This window comes from Ixodes scapularis, unplaced genomic scaffold (assembly GCF_016920785.2).
Source record: "Ixodes scapularis isolate PalLabHiFi unplaced genomic scaffold, ASM1692078v2 PGA_scaffold7__128_contigs__length_106722199, whole genome shotgun sequence".
Taxonomy (NCBI): domain Eukaryota; kingdom Metazoa; phylum Arthropoda; class Arachnida; order Ixodida; family Ixodidae; genus Ixodes; species Ixodes scapularis.
In genome coordinates this window covers 17,131,314-17,153,691 of record NW_024609882.1, presented here as the reverse complement: position 1 = coordinate 17,153,691, position 22,378 = coordinate 17,131,314, and the positions used below count along the sequence as shown (strand labels likewise).

The 22,378-nt window shown below is 47.5% G+C and overlaps 2 protein-coding genes across 3 annotated transcripts; one reads left to right on the top strand and one right to left on the bottom strand.

Annotated features, from left to right (window-relative positions):
* The first annotated feature begins 1,611 nt into the window (after window positions 1–1,611).
* LOC115325961 (chitinase domain-containing protein 1) lies at window positions 1,612–8,504 on the top strand. Its single transcript, XM_029986684.4, has 9 exons — window positions 1,612–1,773; window positions 1,888–2,049; window positions 2,295–2,475; window positions 2,551–2,719; window positions 2,781–2,873; window positions 2,944–3,042; window positions 3,665–3,817; window positions 5,026–5,106; window positions 7,783–8,504. Exons 1-9 carry the CDS (start codon window positions 1,678–1,680, stop codon window positions 7,922–7,924), a joined length of 1,176 nt encoding a protein of 391 aa, XP_029842544.2. The 5' UTR covers window positions 1,612–1,677; the 3' UTR covers window positions 7,925–8,504.
* A 256-nt stretch (window positions 8,505–8,760) lies between these two features.
* LOC8023244 lies at window positions 8,761–20,571 on the bottom strand. Of its 2 annotated transcripts, XM_040222492.3 has the most exons (5): window positions 20,520–20,571; window positions 18,260–18,371; window positions 12,716–12,821; window positions 11,989–12,169; window positions 8,761–10,513 (listed from the first exon to the last, which is right to left on the bottom strand). In XM_040222492.3, the coding sequence occupies exons 2-5, from the start codon at window positions 18,350–18,352 to the stop codon at window positions 10,036–10,038; spliced, it is 858 nt and encodes a 285-aa protein (XP_040078426.1). In that variant the 5' UTR covers window positions 18,353–18,371; window positions 20,520–20,571; the 3' UTR covers window positions 8,761–10,035. The 2 variants fall into 2 exon arrangements, with proteins under 2 accessions (XP_040078426.1, XP_040078425.1); XM_040222491.3 differs by lacking the exon at window positions 20,520–20,571 and having other exon boundaries at window positions 18,260–18,443.
* Between the last annotated feature and the right edge of the window lie 1,807 nt (window positions 20,572–22,378).

Sequence of the window (22,378 nt, the reverse complement as noted above, 5' to 3'; positions counted from 1 at the left end):
TGCGCAAAGCAGTAATTATAATAACTGTGTATGTTTATACGGCCGGAAGTTAGCCTCAATGGGCATCTGGTGCCTCAGCTGTGGATGAGCAATTTAGCCAGTGTAGTACAAGCGCTAGGTTTTGGTCTTTAACGTGCATCAAGCAGTAATGATATACCACCGCACGCCGGTACGATGGCCATCTAGATCAAAACGGGCAGGGGTGGGGATTGAAATTGAACCAACACCACCCAGAAGACAAGGCCTGTGCGTGACGTCATCGTTAGTAGACCCCCGACCCGCCCCAAACGGCAAACAGTCTGAAGCGTGACGAGAGTAAGGGCCTCGTGACAACTACGTCGCATTCACTGGCGGCCATTAGTATGTGCGCGACTGCTGAGCGCGAGCTGATAGCGAGCTTCCACAGTTCATTTGCAACGCGACACCATGAAGATTGCCGGTCTCCTAACCATGTAGGCTCGTTCTGAGCATGACAACTCAAGTAGGCGACGTAGCAGACGATGTAGTAGACGATGGTGCTCATCCGGGCTACTTAGGGCGGGGCACTGTGAGGGGATCTACTAGTGATGACGTTTAGAGGAGGAAACGCGCGGGCCTTGTCAGTGTACCCGGAAACCCTGGGTTCTGCAGCGCAAGCTTTCGCTCCACGTGCTCCAAGCTGGTGTGTGCTAGCCCACTCGGCCACCGGTGCCCCCACGCGCAGAGATCGAAACTAAGAGCTTGTGCGAAATAATGCGTTCCTTAAAACTCCTATTGAATAGCGCTAAATGGTTAAATATTGGCGATGTGGATTGCATGATTTACTGTTGAACTCTTGAATGGTAATCGCGATGTCACCAAAAACTCTGAAAAAATGAAAGTACTGGATGATCGGTTGTTTTTGCAGTCAGGGGAAGTTGAAACCAATATACAGGGTGCCCCGAAAAACAAAACAAAAAAAGTATTTTAATCTCAAAAATTCACTACGCATTGTTAAGCGCTGATTTTCCTCACAAATGTAGAGCTAGTATTTCGAACCGGATGTCAAACTTTCAGAAAAAGCCATTATCTTATTAAAAAAAAAAAAAAAAAAAAATAGAAGTAATTTTTAGAAATTCCTAATGGCAAAATAGTGGCCGACAAAGCCCGCGAGTACATGGCCTCATTTTCCGACTGGAAGTTTAAGAAAAGAGGAAATCACTTATTATCTTTGAATAAGATAATGGTTAAGTCTGATCCTTCGTCATCTCTTCCAAACCGCTAGCGCTACGTTTCAGGTTCAGGTTCAGAAAACTTGTATGGAATTTCATTTAAACGGAGAATGGCGTCCCGTGCATTACTTAGCAACTAAAAAAAAAAAAAAAAAATTAAGGGGTGGCGACAAGTTTTTGCTTGAACTAGGGTCTTCATTTCAATTTAATGTCACGATTATTCCAGCGCTTACCGCTTACCCCCAATCATTCCACACAATGTGAAGTGGAGTGGAACGAACGTTTATTAAAATTCTCAGACGGATTACGCTTTGATGGGGCCAGAGCATAATAAACAAACAGCCTGTTGATAAGTTTAAGATACCGTCGCTAGATGACGCTACCTACCGTCCCTTACAAAAATACCGCTGTTGCCATTTCTCCATTCACCTATCACCTGGAAGTGCATGGCGGCTTGTTGTGGTCGCGGGCAAGTGCAACTTTCGAAATGAAGTTCAACTTGCCGTATTCTCTAGTCCTGGTATGTTTATTACCAGTTAATACGCGAAGCACAATATCTCCGTCGGATAAAAAGAAAGTAAAGGTACGTAGACGGTAGCAACTTCGAAACTGCCCGTTCATAACACGACCGGCGCATCTACTCTTCTAAACGCGGACTCGCTTGTACACGTGTACCAATTTCTGCTGCCTTCTCTAGTCCGTGAAACCACTTCCACCGGGTGAAACGACGGTCTTCGAGCGTGAATTAGTCACGGAACACGTCAAAGTGCACGACATACTCAAGCACCACCAGTCGTACTGTCGGAGTAAAACTGCGGACAAGCGATTCAAGGGCCCAGTGCTGGGATACGTGACACCGGTACGTTGTCCTTCATCCATCCGCAGTGTGAACCAGACCCCGCGTTTCATATGAGCGCACGCGGGGACGCCAGAACACCGAGCCCTGATTGGAACGGTTGGTGGGAAATGGAAAGCCTTTGCGTTTCCCCAAAGCTTTGCCCGTACCCCATGGGCGCTCATCTTCTCCTCTCCTTGAGTTTCTATTCGTATAGAAAGCTGCTGCATACGAAGTGGGGAATTTGATTGTTCGGACGCTGCTTGCAGTGGAACAACCGGGGATACGATATCGCAAAGATATTCGGAGCCAAGTTCGCCTATGTATCCCCGGTTTGGCTGCAACTCGAAGTCTCGCGAGCCAAGGGAGGATTTACCGTCGCCGGCCAACACGATGTGGACCAGGGCTGGACCAAGGACGTTAAGTCACCGGGCAGGAACGTCAAAATGGGTAAATCAAACATTTAATGGTCTTTTTTTATGCAGATATTAGCTGACGCTTTTTGTTAACTTTCTTGTTTTTAAGTTCCCCGAATCCTGTTTGAGAGATGGACACCAAATCAGCTGGTCACAGTGTCTTCCTCCAAGAAAAAGCTGGACTCGATGGCTACCATCTTACAAGAGCTGGCAGACAAGAGCGGCTTTGATGGTTACGTCATAGAGCTGTGGTCCCAGTTTGGAGGCCAGATGGCCGAGTATGTGTCGCTGCACGTCTTTCTCTCTCAGAAAGCTTATGGTGGTTACTCATTCTTGTAGACAAATGACCAAGCTCATCCAGCATTTGGCGCAGCGACTCCAAGAGAAGAACTTGGACACTATCTTGGTGATACCGCCGTCTGTCTATCAAGGGTGTGTGCCCTTGACCCTTCTGGTTAATCCCTCGTTGCTGATGCTAGTTCTATTTTCTGCTGTCATGTAGGAATGCCCCTGGCATGTTCACCAAGAAAGACTTTGACAACCTTTCCAAGCATGTGACGGCATTCAGCTTGATGACTTACGACTACTCTAGCCCTCAAAGGTAAGCTTGAGTAATGCCCTATGGTCAAAAATAAACATTTGCTACTCCCCCCCCCCCCCCAACACACACACACACACACACACAAAAAAAAAAAAAGCAGTTCATGGATCACTGCTTGCACCTTGTCATAACAGGACATGGTGCTTAAAGTCTTATTATATGCTTCTCAACTTACACCTGAACTTATGTTTTAACCACTCTTCTCTTCAAGTCAAGAATGCGTGTCCATCCTTTTTTTTTTGGGGGGGGGGGGGGGGGGGAAGGGGGGGGCGTGCGTGACATGAGTACGCCGGGTGCATGGGGAAATCTGTCTAAAGCTCTGTTTTTGAACCTTTTGTTAAATGTTTAACTGACTATAAGAATAGCTTAATGAGCCTTGTTGCTGGACCTGTTGGGTGCATGATGCTGAGAAAACTTGTATGCACAACCAGAGACAAACTCGAACAAGAGGACACGGACAAGTGCCCGTCGTCCATGTTAACATTTATCTGTTTGCACATATAAGTTTTCTCAGTATAAGAGCAGCCTTGAGTCAGATGTTGCAAGCTCGTCTTCAAAACTAGCGTGAAACCATCTTTATTTTAACTGCCATTCCTATTCACTGCCATCTCGCACGCATCAGGCCCGGCCCCAGCAGCCCGATCGACTGGGTGCGCAAGTGTGTGGAATCGTTGGCCCCCCAGAAGGGTGCGGCACGGGAGCGCATACTGCTCGGGCTCAATTTTTACGGCTACTCCTACACAAGCGTCGGGGGAGGACCTATCCTCGGAAGCCAGTAAGTAGGCCTCTCCCTCTCCTTTAATTGCCAGCCTCGCCACTTGTCCTTCACTGTAATGGGAGATGGGTTAACCGCCAAGCTGGGGCGATTCAGAAGCATCGGTGTTGGTTGTGCTCCGAAGAAAATAGCCACTGCTTTATGGAAGCTTGAGCGGGAGGTTAGCCCTTCTCAAGGGGCGCCTGACGTCTCCGCCGTAGAGTCGAAATATAGCCGACGCAGTGCGGCTGCTGGCCGGGCGTCATTAATGGGCAACAAGGTGAGCATAAACGGCGATAATGCAATTAGTGCAGAGGTAAAAGCGAGCTGGACAAGAAGGACGAAAATAATCCCTGGAGAAGGGGGACAAAAGGACAAACACATATCTCCAAATAAACGGCATCTTTAAACACTATACTCCTTCCTTTGTACCGAGGGTGACGAGCATCCTACACTGTAATGAGATTTATTACAAAATGAGGTGTGAGAAAAAAGAACGAGAAAATCATGCATAAAAGATGTCTCCGAGATTTCAAGGATGTCAGTAGAAATGCTACAAGTCTCAGCACCAAGGCAGCCAAAAGGCTTCTAATTAAAGGGCAACCTGTTTCATAATAAGTCCTTTAAGCTAGACTAATATTTGTAGATTTTGTCACGTCCAGTGTAATCGGTGGTGCGGAGTTGAGCTGTTCACATTTACTCTTCAAGGTGCCATGCATGTTGTGCTTACCTGTGTGTGATCCTTCACCTTCATTGTAGACCCTTGTTCGATACAGTACGATGAACTGCTCTTTGTGCCCTTGTCGTGAACACGCATATTGTACCGTATTTACTCGAGTAATAGCCGCACTATTTATGAACAATGCCCTTACGTCTACTTTCCCACAGAACACATATACAGCCAATCATCGCATTGCGCATAAATAGCATAGCGAATAACAAGATCAAGAACACGAGTCTCCGCACAAATGCAGACTTCACAGATGGTATCTTCGCGCGAAGACATTATCTCTGTCCTGTAAACAGCTAGCTGGAATCATGCTGTCGATTGGGGTGATTGGCGATCTGCGTGCTCCGCGGAAAAACAAACCCTCAAGTTTTCTGCATAAACAGTGCGGCAATTACTCGAGTAAATACAGTATATGTGCACGACAGCTCCGCAATGGCTTTTCACCATACTTGCCCAAGTTTTGCATTTCCTTTGTCCAAAACGCTGAAACGCTTTGCAGGCTTCTGAGCGAACTTGGCCAGAGCAAGCAGTCCAAAGTGAGCTGGGACCCCGATGCTGCAGAGCACTATTTTGAATACAAGTAAGTGAAATTTCTGGGCAGGCTGCCGCCCAACTTCCTCGGTGAAACGACGCCTTCTCATCTACTGCGTGTACTCCCTGTGAACGGCCGTCCACACTGAACACGAATCCCCCCCAACTTTGAGTGGACGCAACTTTGCTCCTCACGTCTGCTCATTTCTTAGCCACGAGATCGGAAATAATTCCGACAGTGTTGCTAAAAGATTGTTTCACATAGATCAGGGGTGGCCAAGCTGACCGGTCCTAAGAGCCGCAAACAAAACCACGAAACTTCCAAGAGCCGCGGGGGGGGAGGGGGGGGGGGTGCAAACTTTTCTTTAGATTTGAGAGCAATGAATGAAGCTCTGATTACTTTCCAATCCAAAATTTTTAAATTTTTTAAAAAGTTAATCCAAAATTCTTAAAAAGCACAAGTGTTTATTCCTCTATCATACTAACAAAGATCTTTCAGCAGTCACTCGACAATGGTTTTCTACCCGCGGAATGGAAAGTCGGGAAGGTGATTCCACTCCACAAATCAGGTAACAAGACCTCTGCACTCAACTAACGACCCATATCACTCACCAGTATCCCCTGTAAAATTCTTGAACATATTCTGTTTTCCAATCTTGCTAACTTTCTCGAATCGAATTCATTTTTACATTCGCGCAACATGGTTTTCGAAAAACTTACTCCTGTGAAACACAAATGGTGTCCTTCATGCATAAAATGAATATCATCCTCGACCACTCATCATCAGCAGATTGCATATTTTTAGATTTTTCCAAAGCATTCGATAAGGTCTGTCATAAGCTGCTGCTCTATAAACTGCGTCAACTAAACCTTGATCACAAACTTCTCACGTGGCTTGAATTCTTTCTTATTAACCGTTCACAATTTGTTTCAGCTAACGATCTAACATCCGAGCCGCGCAGTGTCCACTCTGGTGTACCGCAAGGCTCGGTGCTTGGTCCTCTTCTTTTTCTTATTTACATTAATGATCTCGCGTCAACTGTTTCCTCCCACATTCACTTGTTTGCTGATGACTGCGTACTTTTTCGTGAAATAACTTGCGATAATGACATAATCTGCCTTCAATCTGACCTTAACGCTATCTCTGTCTGGTGCGAAGCATGGCGCATGGAATTAAATATTAACAAGTGTAAACTAATGCATGTGTCCAGAAAACCTTGCCAATTGCCAAAATACTGCCTTAATAACATACCCCTTGACCCTGTATCTTGGCATTCATATTTCACATGATCTGACTTGGACCGCCCATACCACATACGTGATTAATAATGCTAACCGGACGTTGGGACACCTTCGACGTAACTTTGCCCGAGCATCTTCGTCATTAAAACTACTGCTTTACACCACACTAATTCGCTCTAAATTGGAATATGCCGCGTCAGTTTGGGATCCCAGCCAAGAAAACCTAATAAACTCACTCGAAATGGTCCAAAATAATTCTGTTTGTTTTATACTTTCTAACTATAACCAAACCGCGAGCATAAGTTCAATGAAGTCTAGCCTCAGCCTGCCATCTCTCGCATCTCGCCGTAAAGCTTTTCGTCTCAGTCTCTTTCATAAATTGTTTTACCATTCACATCTGCACGACAAACTTATTTTACCTCCTCAGTACATCTCATCTCGGTTTGATCATGCTAATAAGGTTGGAATTCCATCAGTCAGAACTAACGCTTTCTTTCAGTCATTTCTGCCTCGCACATCTGACGAGTGGAATCGCCTTCCTGCTTCAATAGCCACTATCGAAGACTCCCATCACTTCAAGAACGCCTTAGCTAACATTGTATGATTATATGCCATTTTTTGTTTATTTGTATTACCATTTTTGCTGTACTCTGTTTGTTTAATTTCTTCTTGATTGTAACCACTCCCCTCTCTAATGCCTTTGGCCCTGAGGGTATACTAAATAAATAAATAAAAAAAAATATATATATCAGAGTCAAAAACAGTTCACCTGTACGTAAGGTAGCAGTAGCGCAAGACTATACCAAACCACCACCTGTGTTTTGATTTAAAACGCGTTCCATTTCTCTTTTTGGGGAAGTGCTCGTGTGAGCGGGAGGGAGGCGGCACAATGTGTGTGTGTGTGTGTGTGGGGGGGAGGGGGAAGGAGTTACGAGCCACACTTTCACACGCGAAGAGCCGCAGGTTGGCCGCCCCTGACATAGATAGTGTATAGATTTGGTCTCGCAAAGACCAGGAAACCTTGTCTAGCCGTATACAAATCTAAAGGGTTCCTGTGTTTGACCGGGACTCATCGTCGATTAGAGAGGTCACGAGTCTCGGCCGAATGCTGGTGCAGCGCTCGCGCGTCCGATCAGTGCACCGCGTTTGCCTCTTGGAGGCATTGCATGGAGGCGTGAACACAGATGACCAACGGATCGACGCTTCCATCAGCTCCTTGCAGCTCGTATCGTAAACGCGGCCCGTAAGCCACGCGACACCAATCGAGCTGTTGGAAAAGCTATTTAGGTGCTCTAGTGTTGTCTTGTCGTAAACCGCTGCATGTTGTCGTAGCGCAGCCAATCACTGTCAAATGCAAGTCTGTAATTAGACGTTCCTAGTTCTCACACAAAGCAAACGGCACCAATTTCGGGGTCAGCGTCTGCTTCTTCCTTCTAAAGGGTCCAGCGGGTCACGTGACACCTGCCACTGGGTGTTCTTTCAGGGCTGCCGACGGACGCCGCACCGTGTTCTATCCGACGCTGCATTCTGTCGATCGGCGGCTGAAACTAGCCGAGGAGCTGGGCACGGGTGTGGCCATCTGGGAGCTTGGTCAGGGGCTCGACTACTTCTACGACCTCCTCTAAGGAAAAGGCATCGTGGTCTCCTTTTTTTCTTTTTTTTCGCCCACCTTTCATTTTACGAAGAGTTAGTCATCTTCAACTTGCCTTCATACTGTAAAGTTTTCTACACTCTGTGACCATCTAAATAAATTAGATAGAGAGTATCATTCAGCTCAAATAACCACAGTGAAACCTTCCAAGTCAAATGCCTCGGTAACTGGGACTCCTCCCTTAGTGGGACCGTCATGATGCACACCGTAGTTGTTGCAGCTGGGCAGGTTTGAAAACGGTTTGTGAGGAATGTGCCTAACCTTTGGACGCCGTCTGGTTTCTGCGACTTCGGCCGTTAGTGGTTGTGCATGCTTGATTCGGATACAAGGGCATCAATCTGAGGAGTATGTCATAGGGGACAAACTGAGACCTTGACCCTTTATTACAAACTCTGCATACTACATAACACTTCAGGTATTTTCTAGGTGCTAAGTAGCCATCGTAGTTGTCTTGGGGCATGGGGACTGCACCTTCTTTTGGCTTTTGATGCTCTGAAATTGCTCCTTTTTTTTCAGTGGCATTGTCCATTAATGAAATAAACTTAAATGAAGGATCTTGCGTGACCTTGTTTGCAGTGTAGAGTAGTGATGTAGTTTGAGAAAGAAATACAGTTTTTGCTTAGTTCAATTTAGTGTACCCATGTTAAGAACTTGCACCTATTGACATTCAGACATTAGGAATGAATGCTTTAACTTTCAAATACTCATTCCTATCTTAACAAAAGTGAAAGTAGATAAGGTCAGAAATTGACATATCCAGTGTTGCTCTGAGCCCGAGTCCTTATTTTAACCCCACGAATCTGAATCTACCCATTTCGTGGAAGAGTTGTGCATCTATTACCGCTGAACACGCTATTTGCAGACAGCGAGAAATAAGTATGTTTTGGTCACTGTCTCGGGCATTGTGGACATGCATTTAGTCCCACGCTTGCAGGTTCATCACAATCTGTCAAGATGTGCATCTCTTTGGCTAACACAAGGGTGTTCATTTTGTGCCGCTACACTCCGAGACACTGGAGCGCAACGAGACTCGCACATTGAGGCACCACCGACGAGCCTTTCGGCACTTTTCTCTACGGTCGTCATCACTGCATTCTTGTCAACCTTTGAAAACTCTACAAGACAACACATGCATGGTTCCTGGTTCACAGTCTTTCACAGTTGTCTCTGCATGCTCAAGACTTATAAATCCTCACACTTTTTGGCACTACTTATAGTCCCGGCTCGTCCACATACACTTTGAAGGGTCCTCGTCAACGCCTCTGGAGGTTCACTCCTCTTCCAAGGGGGGGGGGGTTTGACAACAAATTTGGCCATACAAAAGCTACAAATCAAACACATAGACAACCGCCTGTGTCCACCTATACAGGGATGGGAGCATGCGGTGACGTCAGAACGTCGAGCTCCGATTGAAAGGATTGGTGGTTAGATACAAAGGCTAGCTGTCCTTTCTCTACCTAATGCCTCCCTCCAATCGGAGCGAACAAGAGCATCATCTGCTTCTCGTGCAGGGTCTGACGTTTGAACGTGACCCTGCATGTGGAGCAGACGATGCTCTTCCTCGCTCTGAATGGAGGGAAACGGTGGGTAGAAACAGGGCAAGCTCTCTGCGTCTACCCTCTAATCCTTCCAATCGGAGCTCAACTCTCCGCCATCGCCGCACGCTCTCGTCTCCTCCTCTCCTTCAGTTTTTCTCTGCATAGTCACTGGCAAGGTGAAAACAGCAGAGCGTCTTCTTCGAATGCCCGGCCTCCAGCGCGTGCTCGTTGCCTTTCATTGCGCTTTGACTGCACGTGCGCACTCGAAGAACACAAGATGTCAAAATCGTTGAGCTCGTGCCGGAGGCAGGGCAACTGAAGCTTCTTCCTGCTGTTCTCATTCAGTCAATGACTATGACACTGTCCTCGAAGGACGAGGCAAACCCTATAACCTCGACCCGGCCGCCGAGGGCGGCGTCGAAGAAGCCGAGGCGTGGTTACTCGTCGGGGACGGCGACCTGCACGGCGAAGGTAGTCGTCTGCTGCATGGAAAACCCGCCTTGGGGGTCGGCAGGAAATGGCGGCCTCCGACGTTGACGAGGTAGCGTCATGAATGCGACATGGGCGACGTCAGGACCACTAGCTCGCCGGCCTCCGACGAAGTGGAGCACGCCGGCGAACAGCCGGCACCGTTGTTTGTGTGGTGGTGCAGGCAGTGGTGGTGGTGGTGGTGATACGGCACTATCGAGGGGTGTTCTCTGCCTCTGGCGTCGTCTTGGTAGTGGGCCAGGCAGGCGTAGGGAAGTGTGGGACGTGGGCCCGACGTCGGCAGGACGTGGGGCTGGAGGAGGACGGGCAAGGGGTGGGGCTGGTTGGGTTGCCCAGTGCGGGACGGAGGTTCGTGGTTGGTGGCACTGTCACCGTCGCCGCTCTGGGACGATGCTGGCCGCTGGGCCACCGTTTTGGTGGGGACCGGGCATGGCGGGGAGCCCGGCTCGTCGATCGACGCGTGGCGCTTGAGGCGTCGCTCCCGTTGACGCTCGTTCTTCCACCAGTTCTTGAGGCTGCTCGGTGTCACCGGTGGTCTGTTTGATGGCGGGGTAGAAGGACGGGGAAATGGGTAATGCTTTACCTACACGAGCCTGGCACTACCCATTTTCTGAGAGAGTTCTAAATCTATTGCTGCACAGCAGACTATGCTTCGTTTCATCATAAATAAGTGCACAGCCGAGGGCTCGAACGTGCACTCGTGGATAAACGAACTAAATGTGCAAGTTGCGGGGTATTCACTCCGCTTAATTGGTCTAGCCGACGGTGGAACACATACAGAAAGATGGCAGATGCCATGATGTTGTGCTTTTGATGCTGCTTGGTTGGTCTCATTGGCACATAGCATCGATTGTGCTCTGACTTAGGATGAAACGAGGAGTCGTTGCAATCAACCAGAAATAAGTCTTTTAGTAGGGTACGTTGTTGGGCTAGTTGGTTCATCTTAGTAAAACATATAAAATAGCGCAAAAAGGACAAGAAGTACACAGGACAGGCGCTATGGACAAGAAGTATACAGGACAGTGCCTGTCCTGTGTACTTCTTGTCCTTGTCTTTTTTGCGCTATTTTATATGTTTTAATAAGTGTCTTTGTTCACTGTCTTGGACATTGTCCACAGGTGTTCTGTACTACACATGAAGGCTAATCACATGAGCCAGCCCGTGTGGGACTTGAAATACTTTGTGGCAGCAAAACGCTTGCATGCTGAGCAGAACTGACAAGCACTTCAGCCCATTTTCTTTTTTTTTATTTTGTTTTGTTTAAAGTTGTCACTGTTTTGTATTGCCATATGCTTTGCTACTTTGAGGAGAGATTATAAAAGCAGTGTCTACCATCTTAAAGGGATACTACAACTAAGTTTCGGCGCTAATTTTTTGGTCTATATGTGTTCAAAGGAGCAGTATCACACCGAACACACCAATATCTTGTCAAAAAAGTCACAAAAAGGAGTTTTAAAACAAATTAAACTATTAGCAAAGAGCACCTGGTGGATGTCGCTAACGCCTCGTTTGTAATGCCCGTCTAGGAATCTGACAGCTAGTGACGGTAACTGTCTCGCCTCCGGCCACGACGAGAAAAGAGGGGAGGGAGGACTTCCCCTCTTCCCGAGAATCCCCTTTGTACGTCCCAGAAGTCGCTATTGTCCCCCTACAAGATTATAGAAGATTAACCCGTCACTCAAAATTCGTACAAAAGCAGCCGCTTCGGTGTCTGGAACGACTAGGCCATCCTCTCGACGTCGGCCTCATCGTAGCTGTGCTCGTCCCGAGACGAACTATGTCACGATTGCGTTGGATGTCACATGCTCTCCGCTGGCTGTTCTCCGAGCACTTGCCAGAGTGGGCCATTTATAACGAAAAATACAGCCACCAGGCTCAAAACGCAAACGTGCGATTTTCATTTACGGATATTGAGATCATATTCAACCTATTTTTGAACATGACGGGTGTATTTCAAATTTCGTTGAAGTATCCCTTTAAGCAATGCCTAAAAAAACAGAAAAAGACCCACTTGTTACGTATGCGCAGAGCTCCCGCATTTAGCTGATTGACGAAGTCCTGAAGCTGCAGGTTGGTCGGGTGCGGGCACTGTCGGTACCACTCACGCATGCGCGGCAGCTCCGTGCCAGAGTGGAAGGTCATGCGGCAATCCTGGGGAGGCTTGTCTTCGTCCAGGAACGTGGACGCCGTGGCTGGGACAGAAGAAATAGGCAGACCTTCATAGCGGCAGCTCTAGTGCAACACTTGAGTGTTTTTCCTGTGCGCACATGAAGGCACATAGTATGAAGCATGGTGGGTGAGTCGCTTCTACTTGGGGAGGTGTCTAACCTTTGCCTCATGGTGTAGTGATCAGAGGATTCTCGATGTAAGTGTACAACACCTGCAACCTTTCCCCCCCCCCCCTCCCCCTCCCAGACGACGCCCCGAAAACCCCCCAAGAAAAAGCTCAACTTTTGCTTTGTTTGACATGAGCAAATGCTGTGAAAACAAGCCCTGATGGGCACGACCCTGCTGTCGCAACTTAGAATTCAGCGGTACCAAGTGGTGAACGGAGTATACCAACAGCAGAGCAATGTGATGATCTTTTATGCCGTGATTATTTTTAACGTCATGCTGGCAGGAGCTTGCTCCGCACTTGCAGCATTTGAAAAAGTGACCTTCAGTTGAGGTAAGCGGTCCTATTCCCCCTCCCTCTCGATTGTTTGATCTTATTAACCTGCAGTGCAAGAGGTACCTACCCGGCGACGACTGCCTGTACTCCATGAACCAGCGTCCAAACTCCTTGCACTTCTCCGCGCCCAGTTTCCCGCTGAACTTGTTGTTCACAATCGTTGAAAGTAGTGACTGTGGAAGGAAAAGTAAACAAAAGGCGATGATGGGAAGGAAATAAGAGAGGAAAAAAATGCTGGGAAATTAAGGTGCTAGAAATCAAACCTGATGACATCATAACCTGCTGGAGCACCGAGCTAATCGACACTGTCTGTACCATGGCATACTTTTCTGTATTTGGCACGTGTGAAACTTAAAAATATTAGAAAACCAGAAGATGGTCACCTTTAAGAAGATGACCACATGACTACACATCACTTAGTTGTGACGCCAATGGTCGATTTTGTTGCTCCTGGGTGTCACGACTTTCAATGCCTCTCGTCTCTCCATATTCGTAGTTGTCGATATTCGGGGGAAACATTGTTCAGACTAAAAACCGTACTCGGAAAACACCACGCTTAGTTTGATTAAAACAAACAAGCTCCACTCGTGATAAAAACAAAAACTACGCGGAGACGAGGACAAATTAAAAAGTAACGAGCAGGACACAGTGCCGTGTCCTGTCGGTTACCTTTTACTTCGTCCTTATCTTCGCGCTGTTTTTGTTGTCTGTACCAACTAGCCCAAACTTCAATGTTAATCAGCTCCCCTCAAATGCACTTCAATGGCAATCCGCGTGTGAACAGTTCATGACAATATCGGAGTAAAAATGAGCCCATCGGTAACGGGCTTTGCGAGCTTCGCCAAAGTTATGCGGACTGAACAGGTATCGCTAGGGCGAAATGCACCCCCCCCCCCCCCCCTTCGCGAGTATGGCTTCCCGCATCGCACCGGCGTAACGGGGGAAGCGCACTCAACGGACGAAAAGTCGAAACGAAACCAAAATAAATAGGCAGTCTTAGTATAGTGGTGGCGGGTTTTGCGTACGCAATAGTAGGGTATGCTAAAAACGACCTGCTCGGACCGATTTTAGTTGTGCGTTACGTTGCCGAGTGAACACCTCGCATGATTTTGGTTAAATTTGCCAAAGCCCTAGAATTCCACGTGGTTATAAAGAAACCATGCTCCTCAAAATAAATATTGAAAACGAAAACGTTTCCAATCATTTTATTTCAAATCGAACAGAGCCGCCGCCGCCGCGTGGTCAAGCGCGCTCTTCTGCAAGATACGGAGAATACGAGTGCGTAGCCAAATTCGCTCACAGAGCCTTCGTCGATCGTCCCGTGGGGATGGCACCTTCTATCTCTGCTATCGCGGGAACAAATCTACGACCTACTATGGAACAAAGCTATCCAGTGTATAGCGACAACTTCGGCGATGTACTGCGCGAAGAAGCTGAGCATCGAGCAGATCGCAGCGTTGCGTGCACTATGCACTCTGATCTGATTCGACCGCGGTAGGTCCCGGAAAGAATCGCCGAGCTGAACACCACACGATTTCCCGCAACGCTCAACTTCGCGAGCACCACGTCGCCCCTTGCTGCGCCAGTCGAGGTAACCGCCATTTTGAAACTGGCGCCTCTCGCTGGACCCGAGATTTCTCGAGAGCTGCCCGCTAGCCCGCAACGCAAAATCCCCAGCGTTGCGTGCGTACGCAATACGCTAGCCCCGCTATATTCTTCAGATAATTCACGATGTTTGTGCATTCGGCACGCGATCATTCGGTTACCGAGGTGACAAACCGAATACTATTTTCGCAGGCTGAACCGTTACTCTTTGTAATCATTCCACTTAATGTGAGGGAATGGCAGTGATGTGATCGCTACGCCGTTTGTGTCAAACTGCATACCCCGCTACAATTCACCAAAATGTGAAGAGTTTGCGCCAATATTCCGCCAAAACGTTGAGTTAACTTTTTCAGTACGGAAACCCTGTTTATAACGGTAAGTTTGCGAACATTTTTAAAACTTTCGGTTATCGCTAGGTGTAACGTGTGATTTGATTTGACCTTCGCGTCGAACATGACTCGGCGTTTAGAAGTTTCGTGCTCTCTTCGGGCGGGTTAAATTGACCCGTTGAGTGCGCTTTCCACCGCGCACTGGTGCACTGCAGAGAAACTAGGCCCGCGGAGTAGACGTCGCGATTCTGCGCATGTCGCTTCGCCGCAGTGCAGTTAATCGCCGGTGACTCCGGCGATTTTTACAGGAACTCCAACTAACTGTATTTTCGGAATCACTGCTCTCACCCTTTCCGGTATGCAATTTAGTGTCGCGAAATTCAAAATGGTTACTGTGAAATCGGCAAGTGAAAATGATGCCAAAGGCAAGATTCAAATATACCCGCGCTTTTCAGTGCCGTGACGTGAGGGGAAGGCACGCTTACAGGTCGAGCGGGCAATTAAAAAAAATGAAACATGCCGAGCATTTGTTTCGTGCTGCTGCGCGGGGACTGGAGCGAGCTTCCGAAGCATTCATTTGACACCATGAAACTGCTTGTAATCAGTCGGGAACAAAGTCTACAGTACAAAGAGTGAACACCTGCCTTTACCTGGCGTCGCCTTTTTTGTTGCTAGTAGAGACGTTCACGTTCACAAAACACGGTAACGACAAAACTTCTCAATTTAATAACTTCGACCAAACTTGTAAATTTCAAAACTTCGCGAAAAACTAACAAACAAATATTTTGTCCCAATGTTTGGGTTACTACTGCAGCGATGTTTCTTGGTGTGTTTAGCCAATTTTGAGGGAAATCGGGGACTACGAGGAAAACGCCGTGGTACCGGGGTAAAACACTCCTGTCAGGGTGAACGGTGTGGGGCCGCGCGTCGGGTATTGAAAGAAAAATAAAAGTAATCGGAGTAAAAACAAATAATAACTTGGTGAATGCCGATGTGAGAGCAGCCACCTTGCAGTAAAATTGGGGAAACAAAAAAGAAAACAATGGTCAGTTTATATGACAGACTACGACATCCTGACAACTTACGTGTATCGTTTATCGTGTTTAAATTACGCCGAATGTGTTTTATCAGCCGAATTCTACGAGAAAACTGTCATAGAGAACCATCAGGAACTGCGACATTGTGCGACGCCATGAGACACGTGACATCTTCACGTCACATGACACGCGCCCCCTACGTGGGCGCGAGTTGCTCTCTTATCTCAACTGGAAGTAAATTGTTGCGTCCTAGTGCATGTACAAGTTGTGATCAACGCAAAAAAAAAAAAATGTTTTTGCCGCAAAAAAAAATTATGTGTTGCCGAACGCGCATTCTTCGTCCAGATGTGTCGCTAGCGGTCTGGACGGAGAAAGCAAAATGGTGACCGACGGAGCTTTTAAATACAGCTGAATGGTGCTTGTTACCGAAAACGGGTCCGTTTTCCCATTGAAATTTTCATAGGGTTGCTTATAACTTTTAAATGAGCTAGCGGTTAGTTCTGAAACTTTGGCATCTGGTTTCGGACCGCTCGCACTACATTTGGGCGGAAAATGCGCGTTCGACGATGCGTAGTTTATTTTAAAGTGCAGCTCTTAGGTCGAAAATTTACCAACCTTTTTCCGCTAAATCTAGCGGGGAAACTGAATTCGTGTTGAAGTCACGTGACGTCAATTTCCCCGCTAACTTTAGCGGGGAAATTTTTCCGCTAAATTTCACATGACGTCCCATTCATTCATGTGGTGTCACACCTAACGTCCCGTGTGACGTTACAAGGGTAAAAGTTTCCCGCTAAATTTGGCGGCGTCGCCGTCGGCGTAACCGCGCATCGCGTTATGGGACGTTTCCCATGATGACGTCTGACGTCACGCGTGACGTCACGAGGGTAAAACTTTCCTGCTAAATTTAGTGGGGAATTTTTCTCACTGCATTTAGCGGGGGATATTTTATCGCTGAATTTACCGGGAAAATTTTACCCTCGTGACGTCATACGATACGTCACGTGTGACGTCATTATGGGAAACGTCCCATAATGCAACGTGCGGTTACGCCGACGACGACGCCGGCATATTTAGCGGGAAACTTTTACCCTTGTGACGTCACACAGGACGTCAGGTCTGACGCCACATGAATGAATGTGACGTCACGTGAAATTTAGCGGAAAAATTTCCCCGCTAAATTTAGCGGGGAAATTGACGTCACGTGACTTCAACACCAATTCAGTTTCTCCGCTAAATTTAGCGGAAAAATGTTTGTAAATTTTCCGCTAAATTTAGGAGGAATTTAGAGAAAATTTCCCGCTAAATAGGAGGGGGCAAGAAAGGAGGAGGGGAGGGGGAGGAAGGGCATTCCCTCCCATCCGTACTCTCCCCTACTCGCCCTCAAGAGCTGCGATCTAATTCGGCATTACTGATAATTGTAAACGCTTTTCATTTTTGGAGTGAGGAAAAAACATCGCCATTTTTTGGGGGACACCCTGCAGCATTGTCAGACATTCTAGCAACGTGCACGTGACTTTCGAAATGGGTGCGCGTTTCCCCTGACTATCAGCGAGACCGCATTTCACTAACCTAGACCACATTCCACTAACCAAATATTGACGAAATTCCACTAATATAGACTCTATATCAAGGGTTCTCAAACTGGGCTCCCAGGAATTCATGGGTTTCGCAGAGTACCCTCAATAGCTCCCCGAGCTCTCAAATTTCCCCGGTCGTTCGTCTCCCTAGTAAAGTTTTCGAGTTTAAGCGCTATTTTGTAAGGTTTGTGCCATCCGATAACACTCCCTATAGTATGTGTCCTACCGTTCACAAGATGTGGGGGCTTTTTACTGCGGAGCTGTTAATGGCTTGTTTCCCCAGGATAGCGTCCGGTACAAAATAAATGTCGACACCCGTGGCCGACACAACACTCTGGTTGCCGCCGTCGCTCATAGATGGCGGTAGCTGTCCAGAATCTTGTGTTTGCCGGTTGTCTGCTTGTCGCCGTGGCGGCAAAACTTCGCAGGAAGGAGAGCGGGAAAGGGAACGAGCGGCGATGTGCGCAGCAGGGGCCCTAATCTGGACACTTGGCGAGAAAGACGGCGAGAAATTTGACGGCTATGATTGGCCGGCGCCAAGGTCAAGTGCGGCATCGGCCAATCACAGCCGCCAGATTTCTCGCCGACTTTTTCGCCAAGTGTCCAGATTAGGGCCCCAGGGCGAATGGTTTCGCAACCGCCGCGAGGTCGCTATCGCCTAAAATTCCACTGCGTCAAGCGCTTCATATTTTTTTTTTTTTTTGCGAAAGAAGAGCAGATCGCTTGCCTGGAAAGACACCTCCGAGAACAGAAGCTACAGCCCCGCTGCTCTTCCTTCACCAAAGTGGAAAGGCTGAAATTTTTTTTTTATTACTTGATTACATCAGTGCCAGCGCTTAACGTTTCCCAACGGTGGCAGCGATCTCTGTGGTGGTCACCTCAAGTTCGGGGGGCACATTCACAGTGCCGAGAGCGGGAGTGGTTCCTCAACAATCGAAGAAAGAGATATATGCGTTTTTCAAGATGCAAAAACTTAAATAACCAATCAAAAATTAAAAAAAATAACGCAATACAGAGAGGTGGCGTTTCTGTGCTTGAGTCGCATACTTTGGCGCGGCTTTACCTGTTTGAGGGGGCAGATCTTGGCCAGCTTGGACTGGGACATCTCCTTGAGCAGCTGGATGACCGCCGTTTTGACGCTGTCCATGTTCCACATCTCTGGGTTGCTGGGGATGCTGTCCCATGCACAAGAGACAAACGAAGTCTCTGAACGGAGAGGCCAGAGGGAATAGTATAGAACCTACGCGGAGCCCAAGTTCGTCTGCTTCTTTTGCAGGGGTTGCGGTGGCGTCCGAAGGCCGAGCTCTGATTGGTTCTGGTCGAAGAATGGTGGGTACACCCCAAAGCAAGCTGCCTCGAGGTCTACCCACTATCCTTCGTATCAGATCCAATCAGAGCCGAATGTTTTGACGTCCCCACAACCTTTGCAAAAGAAGCAGACAAACTTGCGCTCCGCATAGCTTTGATAGAAATCTCAGTGATGCCACACTGCATCCCAGGCAGCGCAGACACGTTGAAAAGACGTCGAAAAAACGTCGATGACGTCAGTGACCCCATGTGCGTGCAAGTTCGTCTGCGCCTCGCGCACCTCGAGCGTTTGTTTATTCCCAAGTGCGTCCGCGTGCCTTTCGTTTTAACTTCTCCCGACGTCGACCAAAGACACGGCATCTCATGAAATGAATCGGCTTCGAACACAGTGCATGCAACGTCACTTGGCTACCCCGTCATTGGGCGTTCTCTCTGCTTTCTCTGTCGTGTTGCCCTTTGAGTGGGGCTCCTTGCGCTCCCGCGCGCCAAAGACGCGTTTTTGGAACAACACGGGGTTTGGCAGGTCTCGAGTATCTTGTCGCTCCGCGACCAATGAGATTGCTGCTTCGGCCGATGAAAATTCGAAAGGGACGTAATTGCGAAGCGAGAAACTTGAACGCGATAAGCCTCGTCCCGCGTTTCTGTCAGTGCGCCACCTCTCCGAATCGGTCCGGTTAGAAGGGACCGTAGAAACCGGTGCCTTAACTTGTTGCGCCGGGATTTACTGCAGAGGTGCTCAAAGCTGGTGCATTTATAAAATGAAAATATAAATTCACAAAACCTCCAAATTAAAAAAAAAAAAAAAAAGGTTTTATTTATGGAAACATTATCGGTAACCTTTTATCTCGAAATCAGCAGAAAATCGTTGTGGGGTATTCTGGCGTTTATTACGACAGAAACATTGGTTAAATGGAAAGTAAATAAAAGATACTTACCCGTTCTTCACTTCATTTGGCCCAAATAAGCGCCACAGAAACACATATCATATTTTAGTGAACATGCAAAGTATAAGGAAAACATAGTTTTTAATTTTTCTTGATTTACTCGTGTGAGTCAATCTTTCCACAATTTTAGCGAAAGCTTCCACCAACTTCAGGCACGTCTGTAGTAAATGCTAGCGCGATACGTTAAGAACCCGATTTATGCCGTCTCTTCAAACGGCCATCGATCCCTTTGACCCAAGCGGTAGAAGTATTGGTTCTATATAGATCTGAGACAATGACCTAAAACAAAAACAACCCGCTGGTCTACTGATTCATAGAGTGATCCCTCTTCTCCTCACCGTTCTGGATGTTCCATATCGTGACGCATATATAAACATAAAACAAACGTACCAATGTTTATGGTTGTGCATTTTGGAAACATGGCGTCCCTTAGGAGCAGATCCAAGCTGATTACTAATCTCGAAATGACAGCGACATTCACTTCGACAGCGACGAAGATAGCACCCGTAACAACACCATTGAAGCGTGCACTATGTGTCGATTAATCGGAACCCGCGATTAATAATTGTTAATACAAGCTACGAAATTAAATACTACGAAGTTAGACAGGGTTTATAATAAAGCTGTTAGATTCATCTCTAAAGCCGGGGCCACACTGCTTATACATAGACAGTGCAGACATCAGTCACCGCGATATCTGCGGTTCGAATGCCGTGTGCCAAGTTTCTCCTTGAACTCTTTGCTATGCGGCATTCGAAGCGCAGATCTCCGGTTGACTTGAGTTCGAATCTGTTTGCAGATTGTCTTTTGTGTGACGTATAAGCAGGGTGACCCTGGCTTTACACATACGGGAGGACATCAGTTACACATCTAATGCACAAAGCTGGCTTTCCATATCTGACGGGAAAAAAATCGAGTATGCGGACTAAAATTCCTGCACCGAATCATTCATGGACATTATAAAATTAATCACAATAATTATATAACTTTTTCTCAGGGCTATTCCACGAGAAAAAGGTAGAGATTCTCCATAGTCTCATTTGAGTATCCCAATAATTGTTTTAAGTTTACCTTTTTGCCACGAACGGTGGCAAAGTGGAACGGGCTTCCTAGTGACACGGTTGAACCACAGAGTTGTTATAATGTGCGCTAGGGGTTCAAGTGGCGCTAGTGTGCTGACGCCAATTGAAGCAGACAGCAACCAGTCGAAAATTGACTTCGGGTAATGCATTTCTATGGGAAAAGGTGAGTGCATTTTTCCCTGCGCTCGATCATAAGAGCAAACATCCCGAATAATTCCTCGTACTAGGTGCTTGGAACATTTCTCAGTCAGGCCGACGAAATAATTAGTCAGTTAAGGCGTTTATCTTTCAAATTCATTGCATTAAAAACGGTGCTAAAACGGCTTTGTACGTGTATTTATGTGTACTATCGGACACGCTTAGCGCGAACACGACGTTGGTGCATTTCAGCATGAGGGATATACGTGCCAAACAAACGAAGGACATCTGGAAATTAAGGGAAACGGCAAGAACTACCGTAACTACCCGCGCATGTACTGTCGTGAGCAAAAGTCTGGATAACACGGGAGCACCGACCGAATTGCATCGCCGCGCTCCCTGACGGCGCGGCGCCTGGTGCCGAGACCCGCGCAACGCGCACGCGCGTCCTTTCTTATCTGCTGACCCACACGTTCGCTCGCTTCAACGCGATGCGCTCCTGAGCGATTAAATGGGCGCTAGGTGCCGCCCCGGGAACCAAGATTCCGAGAGCCTCGCTCGCCGCTCGGGACGAGCTCGCGTGCTCCGTGGCACGCGCCGTTCGCGCATATCTTTCCCGCGACTCGGCAACGCGTTAAAACTGTCGCTTCCCTCCATTCGTTATTTTTAAGCTTCCCCCTATATTTGCCCCGGCTACAATGCAAACAGCTCCTGCTCAATGTTTTATGCACGCGTTGTAAAGGGTCAAGAAGCCAAGAAAACAACGAGAAAAAAAACATGGTACTGGCCACAAATTCTCAGCATGGTTGTTCGCGAAGTGGCCTTAAAATGTTCCGTTTGAGATCAGCTGTGACGATTTGTACCGGAAGTCATAAAATAAAGCGGCTATGCAACGATTTCCGAACAGTGGCCAAATAATTATAGGAGTTGTTCTCCGAAGTAAACAGAAAAGCGATTTAGTCTGTGTGCCCTAATTATAATTTTAAACAATAGCAAAGTTTCAAGTTTCCGGCACCCCTCAACTCTCTAAATGACGTGCTAAGTGACGTCGACTTGAGAATGCACCGGTTTTCGTGCGCTCTCCTCAAGGATCTTTACTCTTTCTCTTTCTACTGCTCTTCGTGAGGCGTTGAGCAGCAGCGATCCCCGCGTCACCGTCACGGCGCGTTTCCCATGGCCGCCGCGCACGGCTGCAGAGGGGGAAATATTTCCATTTCTGTTTTGCGATTACACAACAGAATTGCAACATTTTGCAGGAAGGTGATGCTTTTTCGATTCCTTCTGACGCTATCAACCATATAAGATTACAAGCCTCCCAAACTGAACCAGCGCCTCTTTTTCCTTCCGTTTTATTTCTTGTTTTTTCTTGGGAGGCGGGTTGAATAAATATTTCTTTCTTATTTGGCGTTTTCTTTTTGCTCGTCATTCACCACTTTACCGCGCGTGCATGATTGATTACTCGGAAGGAAGCCCAAGGCTGCCTCGAGTACGCGAATACAAGTTCTACGATTCATTGTGGCTGCATCAACATAAGCGACAGTTTTAACGTGTTGCCGAGTCGCGAGAAAGATATGCGCGAACGGCGCGTGCCACGGAGCACGCGAGCTCGTCCCGAGCGGCGAGCGAGGCTCTCGGAATCTTGGTTCCCGGGGCGGCACCTAGCGCCCATTTAATCGCTCAGGAGCGCATCGCGTTGAAGCGAGCGAACGA

What these genes read in the sequence shown, in the direction of transcription:
- LOC115325961 (XM_029986684.4), top strand. Translation starts at nt 1,678, where the DNA reads ATGAAGTTCAACTTGCCGTATTCTCTAGTCCTGGTATGTTTATTACCA. An exon ending in TGCTGGGATACGTGACACCG is followed by an intron (nt 2,050 to 2,294) that starts GTACGTTGTCCT and finishes CGCTGCTTGCAG; the next exon opens with TGGAACAACCGGGGATACGA. An exon ending in GGACCTATCCTCGGAAGCCA is followed by an intron (nt 3,818 to 5,025) that starts GTAAGTAGGCCT and finishes AACGCTTTGCAG; the next exon opens with GCTTCTGAGCGAACTTGGCC.
- LOC8023244 (XM_040222492.3), bottom strand. Translation starts at nt 18,352, where the DNA reads ATGTGGAACATGGACAGCGTCAAAACGGCGGTCATCCAGCTGCTCAAG. An exon ending in AGATCTGCCCCCTCAAACAG is followed by an intron (nt 12,822 to 18,259) that starts GTAAAGCCGCGC and finishes TTCCTTCCACAG; the next exon opens with TCACTACTTTCAACGATTGT. An exon ending in GCTCTGCGCATACGTAACAA is followed by an intron (nt 10,514 to 11,988) that starts GTGGGTCTTTTT and finishes GCCATCAAACAG; the next exon opens with ACCACCGGTGACACCGAGCA.